General features: G+C 34.0%; 6 protein-coding genes across 6 annotated transcripts; 4 read left to right on the top strand and 2 right to left on the bottom strand.

The window, feature by feature from the left end:
* The first annotated feature begins 845 nt into the window (after positions 1 to 845).
* Positions 846 to 5598, top strand: LOC134828877 (DNA polymerase subunit gamma-1, mitochondrial). Its single transcript, XM_063841867.1, has 4 exons — positions 846 to 1102; positions 1154 to 1349; positions 1409 to 3017; positions 4179 to 5598. The coding sequence occupies exons 1-4, from the start codon at positions 846 to 848 to the stop codon at positions 5486 to 5488; spliced, it is 3372 nt and encodes a 1123-aa protein (XP_063697937.1). The 3' UTR covers positions 5489 to 5598.
* Positions 5491 to 6016, bottom strand: LOC134832738 (UPF0235 protein C15orf40 homolog). The gene is made up of 2 exons (XM_063846869.1): positions 5758 to 6016; positions 5491 to 5699 (listed from the first exon to the last, which is right to left on the bottom strand). Exons 1-2 carry the CDS (start codon positions 5993 to 5995, stop codon positions 5524 to 5526), a joined length of 414 nt encoding a protein of 137 aa, XP_063702939.1. The 5' UTR covers positions 5996 to 6016; the 3' UTR covers positions 5491 to 5523.
* A 20-nt stretch (positions 6017 to 6036) lies between these two features.
* On the top strand, positions 6037 to 9587 carry LOC134832736 (structure-specific endonuclease subunit SLX4). Its single transcript, XM_063846867.1, has 3 exons — positions 6037 to 6220; positions 6278 to 7771; positions 7888 to 9587. The coding sequence occupies exons 2-3, from the start codon at positions 6451 to 6453 to the stop codon at positions 9585 to 9587; spliced, it is 3021 nt and encodes a 1006-aa protein (XP_063702937.1). The 5' UTR covers positions 6037 to 6220; positions 6278 to 6450.
* Positions 9537 to 12440, bottom strand: LOC134832737 (E3 ubiquitin-protein ligase parkin). Its single transcript, XM_063846868.1, has 3 exons — positions 12119 to 12440; positions 11246 to 12053; positions 9537 to 10061 (listed from the first exon to the last, which is right to left on the bottom strand). Exons 1-3 carry the CDS (start codon positions 12374 to 12376, stop codon positions 9661 to 9663), a joined length of 1467 nt encoding a protein of 488 aa, XP_063702938.1. The 5' UTR covers positions 12377 to 12440; the 3' UTR covers positions 9537 to 9660.
* A 41-nt stretch (positions 12441 to 12481) lies between these two features.
* LOC134831025 (enoyl-CoA delta isomerase 2) lies at positions 12482 to 13502 on the top strand. The gene is made up of 2 exons (XM_063844658.1): positions 12482 to 12634; positions 12691 to 13502. Exons 1-2 carry the CDS (start codon positions 12557 to 12559, stop codon positions 13384 to 13386), a joined length of 774 nt encoding a protein of 257 aa, XP_063700728.1. The 5' UTR covers positions 12482 to 12556; the 3' UTR covers positions 13387 to 13502.
* Positions 13503 to 14080: 578 nt separating this feature from the next.
* On the top strand, positions 14081 to 15488 carry LOC134828875 (zinc finger protein 816-like). The gene is made up of 2 exons (XM_063841866.1): positions 14081 to 14229; positions 14292 to 15488. Exon 2 carries the CDS (start codon positions 14574 to 14576, stop codon positions 15486 to 15488), a length of 915 nt encoding a protein of 304 aa, XP_063697936.1. The 5' UTR covers positions 14081 to 14229; positions 14292 to 14573.
* Positions 15489 to 17267: the final 1779 nt, after the last annotated feature.

Below are 17267 nucleotides of genomic sequence, written 5' to 3'. Positions count from 1 at the left end.
AAAATCCTGTAAATCCAAATTATCCTGCATCCTGTAAACAAAGCTGTATTTTACTTTGATCTAAGGAGCCTTGCATTTTTTGTCTCAGATACAATGAAAAAGGTAACAGATAAAAATTTATAAACGTATTGATGCAAAAAATATTTTAAGATATGTGACAAAAGACATTTTGTTACATTTGTGCGTTTTATACCACGGTCGATCATTCGCAATTACGGATAAACAAAAGGACAAATATGGCAAGTGTTGTAGTTGTTAAGTCTTAGAAAACGACTTTTCACCGATTATATTCTGTTTGGCGTGCCAAAGAAACCTTTACGGTAAAAAAATTCACCTTTGATGTACCAGCGCAATGGGTCTATCAGCTAAATCACCCAAGTGACTGCTTCTTTTGTCAAACGAACATTGATCGCAAACAATTCAATCAACGAAAGAACATAGTTTATGCAGAAAATGTTTTCTGTTTTTTCGGCTTAACAATTCTTTTCATTTTTTCACAATATTCATAAATAAATGTTTAAAAATTGTCAATAGCTTAAAGTACAATATGCATGACAGTTTTTGATGTAAATGCTTTTAAATAACTTTTTTTTAATTTTGATAGAAAGCTTGTTTTTTGATAGAAACCCAAAATTTCTAAATTAATTCATTTATTTATTAAAAATTTCAACTAAAAAGTTTTAGAACCTTTCTCAGTTCATTTTTCTTGAAAATCAAATTTTTGTAGGGCACTGCCTTCTTAAGAGCCCTATAACGTTACGCCCCTGACTTATCGTCTTCCACGGATCGCAAACCTTCAAATTATTTTGTGTCGTTACTTCAACGCGGAAGACAATACAACAAAAATGCGGCGTTTTTACTCAAGCAAGTCTCGTTCTTTTGCTGAAATTGTCCCTCGAACCACTCGTAAAATCTTTAAAAAACGACCGGATAACAGTAAAAGTGTTCAGGAAGCAAAACCACCTGAGGTTCCAAAAAATCAATCAACAGATTATCGTGAAAATGACTTCAAAATTCAGATGCTTTCACGGAATTTGCATCGACAAATTTTCAAAACAAATGATGAAACTCTTTCGATGTCTGATAAAAAGCTCTTTGAAAGGTAAATTTTTAAGAAATTTTAATGAAATTCTTTTAAAATTTTTGGTTTTAGGTTCTTATCGGACTTAAAAAGACACGAATTGAAGTTAGAAACATCACCGCGATTCAAAGATGTTCAATTACAATTGCCAGAACTGAAAGGCGCGAACATCGAAGAACATTTTTACAAAATCGGTGAGATGCAAAGTGAGCCTTACAAACAATTAGCATTAAGTTTAGTCAGTAAATCAGCTCCAGAAATGCCAAAAGTAAGAATTTTATATTAAAAATATTTTTTTAATTAAAAAAAATTTAATTTTTCTTCCAGAACTGGATTTTTCAAGCCGGTTGGGTTCAATATCATCCAGAAAATGGTCCTCAAGCTGTTGATTTCCCTCCCGACGACGCCTTAGTGTTCGACGTTGAAGTTTGTGTCAATTGTGGTCCCGCTCCCGTAATGGCAGTTGCTGTCAGTGATAAATGTTGGTACTCGTGGGTATCAAATTCGCTCGTTAACTTCACAAAAACCGGTGAAATTGCTCAAGAAATCCCCCTTGACGACTACATTCCGTTGGAATCGAAGCAATTAACGCACAAAACTCCCCGAATGGTCATCGGACACAACGTTTCGTACGATCGAGCTCGTGTCAGGGAGCAATATTACCTCCATCAATCGGGATTACGGTTTTTGGATACGATGTCGTTGCATGTCGCAGTCAGTGGGGTCACAAGTTACCAACGAGCGATGCTAAAATCGAAAAAGGAACCCAGTCTTGATGATTTTCTGTGGCGGGAACAGACCTCGTTAAATAGTTTGCTCGAAGTTTACAAACTTTACTGCCAAAAAGACCTTTCGAAGGAGGCACGAAACATTTTCATGGAAGGCAGTTACCCCGATGTCGTGGAAAATTTTCAGGATCTCATGAAATATTGCGCTTCTGATGTCCTGGCGACACGAGAAGTGCTGACGAAGCTTTTTCCTTTATTTCTCGAGAGATTCCCTCATCCCGTGACTCTCGCTGGCATGTTGGAGATTGGAATGGCTTACTTACCGGTGAACGAGAACTGGAAAAAATATGTCGACACAGCAAATGCGATTTTTGACAAAATGAACATCGAATCGAAGCAATTGTTGGCTCGAAAAGCGATTGACGCCGTGAAATTAATGAAAAATGAGCAATACAAGAAGGATTTATGGCTCTGGGATGAAGACTGGTCCGTAAGAAAACCCAGAAGCACGAAAAAGAAACAAGATGAAACCAAAGAAGAGACAAATATCGAACCGTACAACGCAAAATTACTACTTGAAGGTCTCGAAAAAGAAATTTTAGACGACTTAAAGGAGTTAGACACGACATTCCATGCGAATTTTCCCAAAATCAAGTCGAAAAAACCTCTTTATTTGCCGGGATTTCCTGCGTGGTACCGAAAATTGTGCTCAAAACCCGACACAGAGACTTTCATCACCTATGGCTTTCCCGATAAAGTCACAAATAGCATGCAAATCACCCCAAAACTGCTGAATCTCTGCTGGGAAGGATACCCCTTGCACTACATCAAGGGATATGGTTGGGGATTTCTCGTGCCTTTTAAAGATGTGCATTCGGAAGACTCGGAAACTAAGAAAATTCCCATCAAAGAGTTGATTAAAAAGTGTCCAATTGTCGATCCGCGTACTTTTAGAGGTGCCAGACCGGATGAACTGGGAAATTTGTGGCAAGATGTCGAACAAAAGTTGAGTCGGAAGGATTATTATGCAAAAGCGAAGAAAGATCAGACAGGCGGGCGGTACAATGGAACAGGAATTTTTTCGAATATCGTTCTGGAAGGATGTTGTTACTTTTTGAAGCTGCCTCATAAGGATGGCGGAAAAAATAATGTTGGAAATCCTTTGTCTAAAGATTTTATCACGAAATTTTCGGAAAATGTGCTTTCAGGTAAGTTTTAAAAAATATTTTTTTTTTTTTTAATTTAAAATAAAACATGACAATTTTAAAATGAAAAAATAATTGGGTCATAAAATTTAAAAATTATGATTAAAATATTTATTTTTTTAAATTTTCTAAAGTATTTTTTTTTTTAAATTTTTATTAATTTTATGACTTTTTTATTAAAAATCCTAAAAAAATTGATCAAAAAAATTTCATTGGATTGAAAAAAAAATAATTACATTTTTAATTTTAATTTTGCTGCTCTAACATTTAAATTTATAAAAAAGTTTTAAAAAAATCTAATTTTTCCTAATTTTTTTTAGTATAAAACTACTGTTAATTCAATGAATGCTTTTTTCAATTTTTTTTTTCTTACGATTTTATATCAAAAAATTTAAAAATTGATAAAAATATGTAAATTTACAAAAAAAAAAATTTAATTTAATTTAATTTTAATTTTGCTTTTAATTTTAATTTTAATTTTAATTTTAATTTTAATTTTAATTTTAATTTTAATTTTAATTTTAATTTTAATTTTAATTTTAATTTTAATTTAATTTTAATTTTAATTTTAATTTTAATTTTAATTTTAATTTTAATTTTAATTTTAATTTTAATTTTAATTTTAATTTTAATTTTAATTTTAATTTTAATTTTAATTTTAATTTTAATTTTAATTTTAATTTTAATTTTAATTTTAATTTTAATTTTAATTTTAATTTTAATTTTAATTTTAATTTTAATTTTAATTTTAATTTTAATTTTAATTTTAATTTTAATTTTAATTTTAATTTTAATTTTAATTTTAATTTTAATTTTAATTTTAATTTTAATTTTAATTTTAATTTTAATTTTAATTTTAATTTTAATTTTAATTTTAATTTTAATTTTAATTTTAATTTTAATTTTAATTTTAATTTTAATTTTAATTAATTTTTAATTTTAATTTTAATTTTAATTTTATTTAATTTTTTAATTTTAATTAATTTTAATTTTATTTAATTTTAATTTTAATTTTAATTTTAATTTTAATTTTAATTTTAATTTTAATTTTAATTTTAATTTTAATTTTAATTTTAATTTTAATTTTAATTTTAAAAAAATATTATTTTTTTTACATTTTTCAAAAAATATTTTAAATTTAACAAAATTTTACTTCCATTTCAGGCGATGGAATTGTCGCAGAACGTGTCATGGCGATCGGCAGAATGCTTTCCTACTGGCGAAACAATCGCGATCGTATCCAAAATCAAAATCTCCAATACTTACCGAATGACGTTCTACCAGAAGACCTCAAAAATCAAAATCTCGGAGCAATTATCCCTCAAATTGTCGTTTGCGGAACCCTCACTCGTCGCGCCATGGAATCCACGTGGCTTACCGCCTCAAATGCCAAAGAACAACGCAACGGCAGCGAATTACGCGCAATGATCCAATCCCCGCCTGGCTATAAAATCGTCGGCGCTGACGTAGATTCTCAAGAATTATGGATCGCTTCGGTTTTAGGCGACGCTTATGCGGCTCAGAGTCACGGTGCGACACCATTTGGCTGGATGACACTCAGCGGAACGAAAAGTGATGCAACGGACATGCATTCTGTGACGGCAAAAGCAATCGGAATCAACAGAGATCAAGCGAAAATTATAAATTATGCGAGAATTTACGGTGCCGGACAACAATTCGCGGTTCAGCTACTAAAACAATTTAATCCGACAATTTCTGACAGCGAGGCAAAGACAAAAGCGTTTAAAATGTTTCAAATGACGAAGGGAAAGAGGTCTTACAGGGTATTTCCGCAGTACTGGGACACCGTGGAAAACAAGGCTTATTACCAAAAAGAGGCAGTTCACATCGCGGGCATGTTCGGCAAACACGTTTCCGAAATGTTTGAACCTCCAAAATGGGAAGGCGGCACTGAATCGGCGATGTTTAACCGTTTAGAAGAAATCGCGAACGAACCTTCGCCCAAAACCCCCTTTTTGGGGTCCCGTTTGAGTCGAGCGCTGGAACCTGCCAACGGAATGGAAGATCGTTTCTTGCCGACGCGCATCAATTGGGTCGTCCAAAGTGGCGCCGTGGACTTTTTGCATTTAATGCTCGTCTGTATGCGATGGCTGATGCAAGATAAAATCAAATTTTGCCTAAGTTTTCACGATGAAGTGCGATATTTGGTGCGAGATGAGCACAAATATCAAGCTGCATTGGCGATGCATGTCACAAATTTACTCACGAGAGCCTTTTGTGCCTCAAAATTGGGTCTGAAGGATCTTCCACAGTCCGTAGCGTTCTTCAGTTCCGTCGAAATTGACAAAGTACTGAGGAAAGAAGCGACCGCTGACTGTAAAACGCCTTCAAATCCCGATGGATTGGAAAAAGGATACGGAATTCCGGCGGGAGAAACCCTCGATATCTATCAAACACTCGAAAAAGTCGGAAATGGCGACATTAGTCAATGGAAATGGCATCAAAAAACGTAAAATATCAAATAAATATAAGTTTATAGTACGAAAATTCAACTATCAATCTCTTTCCGGAGAGCATCTTCAACACTTTTGACTGTCACACCATCGGATTTCATCACAGAAACAACTTTTATGCGAGATTTCGAGCCTTTGTCTAAGGAAACGTCACTTTTTCTCAGTCCCAGAACCTTTGACAAGTATTTCACGAGTTCCGTATTTGCTTCTCCTATGAAAAAATTAATAATTTCAATCGCAAAAATCGATTTTTCAAGGAAATTTTGTACCTTCTACTGGCGGCGCAGCAATTTGAACTCCAACTCCCTCACTCCCGATGTCTGTGATGCCATTTTGTTTCGCTCCCGGCTTGGCAAGGATATTTATTCGAATATTTCCTTGTTTGTCAATCGATATGGGACCAGTTTCAGGCGTTGGCACAGCAGCTGCAGGCGTTTTTTGTTTACTTTTCCCCATGAAACTGCTAAAAATTTGGATTTTGCGGCGTGCGATGATGTTGGTAAACATTTAAAACGTCAAAAACAGCTGTCGCCTGTCAAAAACGCGTTGCGAAAATCACCTTCAGGACCTTCGAAACGGTAATTTCAACGGATATCCGATGGAGTATGAGAAAAAAATCGACCTGAAGAGACGAAAGCCCAGACAAGGTCGTGGTACAAAGGCATATTGGTGGGCAAACCGCATTGGATTGGGCGGCGTTGCGTTTGCAGTTGTCCTCGGTGCGGCTTTTGTGTAAGAATTTCTCATTTTTTATCAGTTTTTATCAATTTTCAATCGAATTTCTTGCAGTTTCATGCCAAACAAGAACAATTTCCGCGAAAAATACTTCAAAATCAACGAAAGAATCACAGAAGAGCAGAAACGACGGAGATTAGAATTGCATAGTCCGCTTGGAAGATCACTCACAATCGAGGAATTGGAGCAATTACGTGAAAAAAGTAAAGATCCCAACGAAGAATTCGATGGATTCACGGGTGCCAAGTAATGCCGACACCTCAAAATCACCGAAAAATCTTAGAAATAGTAATAAAAGTAGTGAAATTAGTCAAAATAAGAAGATGAAAAAATTACAACTCACCAAAACTGCCTCCGGATCGACAACAACAAACAAAAAAATTGGAATCCTTAAACCGCAATCGCCGAAAAACGTCATAAAAATCGACGATGATCAGTCTCCAGCACCAAAAATATCCGAACTCGCTAAATTATATGAAGCCAAGTTGCGTAAAATCGAAAAAATTAAGCCAAAACCGACAACAGACACAATAATAACGAAATTTTTCGAAGAAAATGCCAGCAGAAACGATGATAGCGACTTTGAAAGTCGTGAAGTGCCTTTCCCAACGCCTGTTGTGAAGCCAAAAACGAAGAAAATCTCAACGAAAAAGCCTCGTGCCACGAAAAAAGGAGTTGGAAAGAATTTTCCGGACATTCGAAAGCTCGTGAATCCCAATTACGGCAAAAAAGAGTCGATTTCCTCAGAAATTTCGACGGAAAATGACACTTTTTTGGAGAATCAAGACCTGAATGGCACTTCAAACAAGCGAGTTTTAGCAACTCTCGACAAATTCGGCTTCAAAGCTCCCAAAAGACTGGATGATTGTGACATCACGGCACTTTTTGGTCCCACCGGCAACCCAAAACGCAAGAAAATCAAGCCAACGTTGCTGATGAAGAAAGATTGCATCGAACAACGGAGACTTTTGGAGGAAAAAGTGTCAATTCTGCTGGACAAGGAGTACAAACAAAACGTGGCTGTGCCAATTTCCGCTCAATTAAAGTTCGAATGTGTCAGTTTTTTGCTGGAAAATTGCATTTCAAGCGAGCCAGATACTTTTTACATCAATTCTAACGCAGATCCGATCGATGTTTCTATGGAAAAATATTATAAAACTGGATTATTTCCCGTTTCTACGTTAAAAGCTGATTACTTACTCAAAGACTGGGGAGCTATTCCGGGACGAGAGAGATCTGTGTCGCCAGAAAGGGGAGAAAATCCATCAGAAATGACAAAAATTGATGAAGATATCGACTTTGAGGCACTTGAACGTGAAATTTTAGATGAAAAAGACCCAATTCCGATGGAAATCGACGCGAAAAATGAAGAAATTGTCACCGAAACACCCGAAAATTCACAAAAAAGTCAAAGCTCCATTTGTCAAAAGGACTTGGACAACATTCAAGCCTTCGTGCAACAGTCCAAAAGCACATTAAATGACAGTTGTGAGGATTTATTCGCCGATTTTGATGAAGAAATAATTTGCACTGACATCGATGACGAGGGTAAGTTGGAGTTTTATCCGGGATTTTCTCAGGATTACTATTAAAATCTAAATTTTTTGTTGAAAATATACCAAAAATGTTAAAAATTAAAAAAAAAAATCTTTTAATATTTTCAGAAAAAGTTGAAATTGTTCGAGAATTACCTCCCACTGAAGAAATTAGACCCGAAATTGAAACAATTGATATGACACAAGACTCATCTCCTGCAGTTTCTGAAGTCAATCCATCATCAGAGTCCTCAGAATTTTCCGCTACGAAGCTTTTCAAGCAAATTGACAGCCAGTTGGAACTTTTGTCGGAGATTTGTGACAATCAAAAGGCATTTTCAGAGACTCAGGAACGTCCTGTGGAGCAAATTTCAACACCGATGAGCGAAGAATCGTGTTACGTGATCTCGTCAGAGTCGGAAGATGAAGCTGAAACGCCTGTTCGAGCAATTAATGATGATTGTCAGACAGAAAATCCACATTTAGAGATGGAAATCGAGCAAGAAATGGAAGATCAGGAAGAAGATTGTGAAAAAACTGTCATTTATTTTGAGCAAGATCCAAATTTTGGGATGGAAACTGAGCTGGAAAGGTCAATTGTGGAAAGTTTGGTCGACCAAACGATCATCGAAGAGAAATCTAATGACTCGATTGACCTTGAAATGACCTTTAAAGAAGCAGAAACAGCTAAAAAGACGTCTTTTGAGGCAATTGAAGCTCCAAAAGTGACTCTGGATACGAGTTATGATGAATTTGATGCCTTAGTGGATGAAAAAAATGAAAAATCTAATGACTCGATTGAATTTCCAACCACTTTTGAGAAGCCTGAATCACCCAAAGTGACTTCATTTGAGCCAATTGAACCTCCAAAGGTCTCTTTGAACGACAGTTACGACGAATTCGATGCAATGGTGTATGGCGAACGAAAAGAACCATCTCCAGAAGTACCAAAAAGTCCCGCTAAACCTCCATCTCCGCCGAAATCATCAAAACTAACGCAAGATTTCGAGCGTCTCGCATCTCTGGAACGAAGATTCGCCAAAAAATCCGAGTTCAAGGTCAAAACTCGATGTGTCACGCCTCCGCCAGACTACGAAAACATGGACGAAGTAAAGCTCGAATGGGAAATGAAGCGATTTGGCTTGAAATACATCAAAAATCGTGAACATCGGATCAAAATGTTGAATCACATTTACTCGAGAACCCATCCATTTATCGAAATAAAGGCCGATTCCGATCAAAATGTGTCATTAATGCTGCTTGGAAGTGGCAATGATAGCGAAAGCATGTCCGTTTCGCCAATTAAAAGTGCCAGTCCTGCTAAAACGCAACAAAATCCAGCTCCTTTGGTCAAAACGATCAGTTTGGAAGAGAAGTACGGCCTTGTACCGCCATCGAAAGGTTCAACAAAACGAAAAGCTGAAACCAAAAACGCTCCGTTGAAGAAAATTAAATCGAAACCTGACCCAAAAACGACTAAAAAGCCTCCAGAACCAACAATTCAGCTAACGGATTTTACTGACATTGACTTTTCTGATCCAGTTTTAGTGAAAAATGATATTTTTACCTCTCAGTTCTTCGAAGAGTCGTTTTATATCTTGTCTGTGAAGCAAAAAGGGAAACTCCAATGGTGCTCGTTGCCACTTCACATCGCTTTTTTAAACGTTTTACGCGCAAATTCGTGGTTAAAGTTGAAAATTCTGCAATACGAGCCGCTGGAAATTGAAGTTTTGTACAAATATTTCAAAAATATCGGTGCCCGGTTCGAATTATCCGACTTGAAAATGTTTCTCGATAAGTACTGCATCACCTTCCGTAGTGAAAATTAATTTTTTCTTTGGCTAAAAGTATATTTAAAATTAAATAAAATTTTTTTATCGATTTTTTGAGTTTTTTTGGTTTTTAGAACCAATGATTTCCCATACAATCGCGATTCCATTCGATCTGGCAGACCCAACACCATTCGAAATTGCAACCGGATCGCGTGCAAACCATATGCATGCAGCCTCCGTCACGTTCGGTGGGTGTTCGGCACTTTGGACACGGCTTCGAGATGACTTTTATCGTTACTTTTGATGCTTCGTCCCATCGAGCTTCGGCAGCGCGTTCTGGATCGACGGCATATCGGCAGCTGTCGGGCATGGAAATCGCCGTAGATTCAGGCAGGCAGTCTCCGATGTGGTAGCCTTGCAAGCAACGACGACAAAAAACGTAGCCACAGCCATTTTGACACACGACACGAGTGCAATCGGGATCGGGAAGGAGGCCCATGCCGCAGCCTGGTTGAGGGCAGAGGATGCCGCCTAAAATATAAAAAAAAAATGGAAATTACTTAAAAATTTAAAATTATTAATTTAGGCGATTAAATTTAATTATTTTAATTTTTTGTCATTCTTAAAATTGAAAAAAATTCAGGGAGTTAGACATTTTTTTTTATTTTATTTTTTATAAAATCTTAAAAAACTTAAATTTAAATTAAATTTAAAAAAAATAAGATGATATCCCCTTCTAAAATTTATAAAAAAATTTCAGGCACATTATTTTCAATTTTAGTTTTAAAAAAAAACTTTTTTTGTGAATTTCAACTCCAATCTCCTATCAAAAAAAAATATTAAATAAATGAAAATTTAAAAAAAAATTAGAAAAAAAAATAGTAAAAAGATTTAGTTAAATTTTGTAAAAAACTAATTAAAAATTAGCAAAAATTTAGGAAAAAATTAATAAAATTAGTAAAAAATTAGTAAAAAATTATTTTTTAAAATTTTTCAAATTCCAAAAAAAAATAAAAAAAAGTTTTATACTTTTTCATATAAAAAATTTAGTAAAAAATTAATATTTTAGTTATTAAAAAATTACATTGTAAAAAATTATTTAAAATTAATCTCAAAAATTAAAAAAAACCAAAAAAAATTAGTAAAAAAATTAGTAAAAAATTAGTAAAAATTTTAGTAAAAAATTTTAAAGAAGAAAATACTTGTTAAAATACTATTTTCAATATAAAGAATCTTAAAAAATTGAAATTTTTAAAAAAAAATTTAGAATACTGTTTGAAAAAATATTAAAAATAAAAAATTAGATGAAAAACTTTTTTTTTAGCCCCAAAAAATTTTCGACTTTTGAAATGGGGCATGGGAAAAAAGCTCAAAAAAAAATTAATAAAAAATCAATTTTTAACAAAATTAACAAAAAAAAAAATAAATAAAATAAATAAATAAAACAAAATCAGTCAAAATTAAATAAAATTTAATTAAATAAAAAACGCAAAAGATGATGAAAAAAAATAATCCGAGTAACAAAATTTAAAAATTTTAGTTTTAAAGCTTTTGTTAAAATTTTTTGATTTTTCAAGCGTTTTCCATCAAAAAATAACAAAAATTGTCAAATAATTTCCTTTTTTCCGATTTTTTAAAATAATTTTTCCCCTAATTTTTTCAAAAAATTTTAGAACATTAAAAAAATTAAAAATTTTCGCCAAAAAATCACTCACCAGCTTGCAAGACATACTCTTCCGTCGCAAATCTCTGATACCGATCATATTGCTCCTTCGTCAGCAACTTAAAATGATGAATTTCCTCGATAAAAGACTCATCACATCCCGTTGGACAAGCCAAAGTATATCCAATATCGGGATGCGCGATAAATTGTCGATCCGCCAACCGCGACGAACAATATTGCCGAAAGCATTCAAGGCACGTCGTGTGCCCAGCTTTGCATGGAAACACCAAAACCGGGTCTGACAAGTCGCCGCACGCCAAGCACGGGACATCCTTCAAGTTTGTCTTGATCAACGTCAAGGGAGCTGCATAGTCTTTTTCTCCCTGCGACACATGTTTCGCACATTTGAAGTAAAATTCCGCAAACGGGGGTCCTCCCGTACTTTTGTCCGTACAAGGCGTCTCCGAACCCTCACAACACCCGGTAATTCGTTGCGGTTGGAGGACATCTGCCCAATTTTCGGGGTCACGATGAACGGTAAATGCTCCGCTAAGGCATTCGCGACATCGAACACGCAGCTTGCCATTACATAACTCCTGACAAGTGGAGCAATGCACGTAAAAATGAGCCTTTTTTCGGTCCATTTCGTCCTTTTTCACGAGTTTTCGTTCGTCAGAGTCGAGTTGCAAGTCGATTAGGGTCTCGCAAAGTGGCGCAGTTGGCGTTTCCGATCGACTAACAGGATCTTCATCTTCTTCCGCGAGACTAAAACTCAATTTTTTCTGCTTTAAATTGGAATCTCTGACAGAAGGACGCGATTTTACGGCATGCAAAATAGATCTCTGACCTAAATCGCACTCCTAAAATGAAAAAATTACAAAATTTAAGCTGAAAAATCAAAAATTTTGCATTCAAGGTCACCCACCGAGATATGAATCGTGTCAGCAAGCTCCTTTCCAGCAAAGATAATTTTCACTTCCTGCGGCGACATGCCCAATTTCGGCGCAATGAACTCCTTTACGTTCGCAATGTCCCATTCCGGATTGAGATCGACGCTGATTGTGTTGCCGGTGTTGGATTTGATGTAAACAAACAGGGAATTTTCGATTTTTTTGCGTCCAAATGACAAAAGTTGGATCATGGCGTAGATTAATTCGCGAAAAAAGTCAAGTAAAAACTGCATATCCGGCGATACGCATATCTAAGCACTCCGAAAAAGGTAAATTTGAACGCGCAATTTGTTTGTTTTGATTAAAACGGGTCGAGAACTGTCAAAGTAAACAGCTGATCGATAAGTAGATGAACGGAACAAAGTTCAACAAGTGATTTTTTTCGCAAATTATTGAAGAATTGTTCCTTGACGATGATTGATGTGACTGTGAAGAACGGAGTGAAGGTCATTACGTTCAATACTCCCCGGAAAAAGAATGCAATTAACAAAGTAAGTCCCAAATTTGTTAATTTTTCATCAAAATTCATCGAAACTTTCTCCTTTAGGACGACTACATCAAAGTTGCTGATGAACTAAACTCCGCCGCGAAAGACGATTCGATCAAAGTCGTCGTTTTAACAGGCGCTGGTGACATTTACAGCTCCGGAAATGACCTTTCCTCGTTGATGCGAGACGCAAGTTCGACGGAAAATGTCGAAGACCTCTTAAAAAACGCCATTTACAATTGCATGGGCAACATGACTCGCGCTTTTTATACATTCCCAAAAATACTCATTGCAGTCGTCAATGGACCCGCAATTGGCATCACAGCAACGACACTTGCTCTTTGTGACGTAATTTATTGCTCAAAAACGGCTTATTTTTACACGCCCTTCACGAAACTCGGACTTTGCAGCGAAGGATGCTCTTCTTATACATTTCCACGCATTTTGGGCACCAGCAAAGCCAGTGAAATGCTCTTGATGAACCATAAAATGAGTGCGGAAGAGGCTTTGAGGTTTAATTTCGTGTCGGAAATTTACGATCCGAGGGATTCGGCAAAAGTTTGGAAGAAAATTGAAGAGTTGGCGGAGTTGCCGTTGCAGTCAATTAAAACAACGAAAGCTTTGGTGAAGAAATACGACTTGAAAGTGCTGGAAGAGGTCAATAATATGGAAGCTAAGGAGCTGATTGAGAGATTTACGAGTGAAGAAGCTATGGAAGCGATTATTAATTTCAATACGAAGAAACATAAATTGTGATTGACTTGAAAATTATTGAAATTTTGTTGAGCAAGAGAGGAATTAAGTGCATTATTGAGATTTTTTAAAGAAATTTTACATTTAACTTGATGTTAATGTGAATTAAATTCAATTTTTTTACAAATTTTTTAATAAAAAACGAAGAAATTTTAATATTTTTTTTGAAAAAGTTTATTTGGACTCCATTTGAAAAGTTATCCAGAGCTCCAAAAATTAAAAGGCCGTTACAAAAATCAAAAATATTTTCTATTGGAAGACCATCAAAATTGAAAAATGAGATGAATTGAAATTTTTTTCAGAATTTCTAAATTTTAAAAAATTTCGAGGAAACATTTTTTTTTCGTTTAAAATTAGGTAAATATTCATTAAAAACTTTTAAAAAAATTACGAAAATGTGATTTTTGAATTGATTTAAAAAAAAATTTTTTTTAATAAAAAATAAAAATTCCAAAAAAAATTTTAATGAAAATTTATAAAAAATTGTTTAAAAATTACCAAAATTTGAACTTTTTTATTTATAAAAGGTGAGCGATACTAAAATTTTCTTCTAAAAATTTTTTAAAAAATTATGAGGGGAAAAATTGAAACCTTTTTTGAAAATTGTATTGGCCTAATCGACCAATGTTGGTAAACAAACATTGAAAAAACATCAAATTTCTCAAAAGTTAAAGATATTTCTGGAAAAAAGGCTTTTCAGAAAAATTTTTGGTGCCTTTTTCAAAATTTTCTAAAAATTTTCTTCAAAAATGGATAAAATTTGTCGTACCTGTGCCAAAGAATCCAAAAAATTAACAGCTTTTTGGACAAACAGAGGTCGACGGAAACCCTCTAACATCGTAGAAGGTAAAAATTTTTTAGAAAATCTTCAAAATTGATCAATTTTTCACTTAATTTCTTATTTTTAGACTTAAATTTCCTACTTTTGGGACGAGATTCGATAAAAGAATCGCCTGAAGATCCATTACCGACGAGTATTTGTTCAGAATGCATCAAAAAATTAACTTCCGCTGTCAGTTTTTTGCGAGAATTTCTCTTGGCGCAGAAAAAACTGAAGGAATTGTGTGAAGCAAAAGCTGAAAAAATACTAAAAATTGAAATTTTGGAGAAAAAGAGAAAAGTTCCTGAACGAAAAGCCGTGACAAAAGTGAAAATTGAAGAAATTGTGGAAGAAGTGCCTCCCGAGGAAGATGAAACGAGATGTTTTTCTGATCCGGATGATGATGAACGTGATGAAAATCCGTCAAAAGACTCAAAAGAAGGTCTTTTCATCGCCAACGCAAGTCACCAATGACAAAAAATATCAATGCAGCTATTGTTCTCGGGTACTGGGGAACAAATTTCGTCTTCGTAATCACATGAGAATTCACACCGGAGAACGTCCTTTCGTATGTAAAACTTGTAACAAGGCCTTTGCGCAACCAAATGCCCTCAAATGTCACCTTCGCTTGCATACCGGCGAAAAACCTTACAAATGTCCCATCGAATCCTGCGGAAAATCCTTCCGGCAAAACACGACACTCAAAACACACATGGCCGCTTTGCACATTGGCAAGTCCGTAAAGTGCGACAGTTGCGACAAAACCTTCACCCGAGCTTCGTACTTGACGGCGCATCAACGCCTGGAACATTTTGGGGAACGTCCTTACGCCTGTCATCTCTGTCCGAAGCGTTACAAGCAAAAATCCCACCTGGACCATCATCTGGAGGTGCATCAGGGCGTCAAATACGTTTGTAACGTTTGCAATCGAAGTTATTCGAAAAAGTGGAGTCTCCAAGTTCACAGTTACACGCACAGTCAGGATCCGACGAAGAAGTTGCCGCATGCCTGTAGCGAGTGTGACGAGTCATTTGCGCGAAAAGACAAGCTGAGGAGTCACATAAGGGCGAAACATGAAAACGTAAAAGCGGAAAGTCACGTGGAAGTGGTTCCGATAGCGTCGAATGTGGTTGAAGTGGAAAGTCGTCCGATAATTTTGGAAATGGAGCCCGTGATGGATGGAATGAAGCAGTTTGAGGCGAGGCAGTATCACGTTATTAATATTCCGGAAGGCACGGAACTGATACAAGAGATCGTTATTCCGAATGAAGCTATTTTTTATTAGAGAATTAAAGAGTTTTATCATAAAAACTGTTGTTTTATTGAGAATTTAAAAATTTTTTCAAGAATTTAAAAAAAAAAATCTTTTAAAATTATTAATTTTGTCTAAAATCTAACTAAGTTCGTTCAAATTTTCCCGAAATCAACGGAATTTTAATTGAAATTCACAAAAATCGGAATTAGATCACTTAAAATGATTAAAACTTGTGTCAAAAAAGGCTAAATTTCGCTTAAAAGAGAATACAATTTATTTTAAAATGAATCAAATTTTGCTCTAAAAATTAAAATTTAACAGAGACTTTAAGAAAATTCAACAAAATTTCACTGAAAATAACAAAAAATTGCTCAAAAATTAAAAATGTAGATTGACTAGTTTGAAAATTCTTCTAAAAATTTCCAAATTTTAAGAAAAACTACTGAAAATGACATTTTGACTAAAATTTTTTCAAAATGGGCAAATTTCTTCTAAAATTATCTCAAAATGGGCTAAAATTAATTCAAATTTTCTTTTGAAAAAAAAAGTTTTGAAATATTTTTTCATATAAAACGACAAAATTTTAACAATTTTCGGTTAACAATTTTGGTTGATTTTAAGATTTGAGATTTGATAATTTAAAATTGATCTCAAAGCATTTCAAGTTAAAAATTTAAGCAAAAAAAATTTTTTAAAAATAACTGTCAAAAAATTTTGAAAAATAATTTTTTTGAAAAAATTTTTAGAAAAGAAAATTCATCTAAATCTTTGTTTTTCAATACAAAATTCTTGAAAATTGAAAATATTAAAAAATAATATATATGAAAAAAGACCAAAAAACGGTCAATTTTGATGATATTTTCAACTTTTTTTATATTTTACAAAAAAAAAATTGGAGCAGCCTAAAATATATATAAAATAAAAATATTATAAAATATGGCTAAAAATTAAATAAAAAAAATTATTCAAATAAAATATTCACAGAAATTATTTAAAATTGAAATTTAAGTAAAAAGTACTCAAAAACATCGAAACTCGAAAGAAAATGTGAGAAACTTGAATAAAAAGTGACAAAAAAAATGGACAAAAATCTTTTTAAAAAATAATGTTAAATACAATAAAAAGTGAATAAAATATGGCAAAATTTCTTTTGAATTAAGGAAAAAAATTATGACTTAAAATTTTTGATCACAAATCATCAAATATAAGCTAAAATATTAATTTTAATGAATCAAAGTTGGCTTCAAATAAATTTTTATAAATTTAATTTGATCAAAATACATTAAAAGCTTCTAAATTTAACACAAAATTGATAAAAAATTACTCAAAATGAACAAAATTTTCTTAAAATTAAACAAAAATTTCATAAAAAATTCTCCAGATCATCTAACTTTGACTAAAAATCATATCAACTCAATAAAAAATTTTTTGAAAATCGATAAAAACTCATCTGTTTCAACCAAAAAATCATTCGATAAGACCCAAAAATTCCCTTTAAATCTCTCAACACCCAAAAAAAATCCTTATCAACTTCCCGAAATAACGGGCCTTTGTTCAAACCCATGTGTGACGCTATCGTTCCAAATTCAACTCACACGTCGTCATCCGCCGACATTGCCAACTCCTTCACTCCTCCACATTACCCCGTGCAACCAACAGAGACAACAACAATCTCCCTCCATATAGACTGCACAGCATGAATGAAGAAACGTTCCATTCATCGACACACGACGCGCCGTACAACGAAACATTTTATGCAATACTTTGCCTCTATCGAGATTCGACCATTCACCATTAGACGTTTTGCAT

Source organism: Culicoides brevitarsis, chromosome 2 (assembly GCF_036172545.1).
Source record: "Culicoides brevitarsis isolate CSIRO-B50_1 chromosome 2, AGI_CSIRO_Cbre_v1, whole genome shotgun sequence".
Classification (NCBI taxonomy): Eukaryota; Metazoa; Arthropoda; class Insecta; order Diptera; family Ceratopogonidae; genus Culicoides; species Culicoides brevitarsis.
Note: the sequence above shows the minus strand (reverse complement) of the source record. Positions and strands in the feature narration are given on the sequence as shown.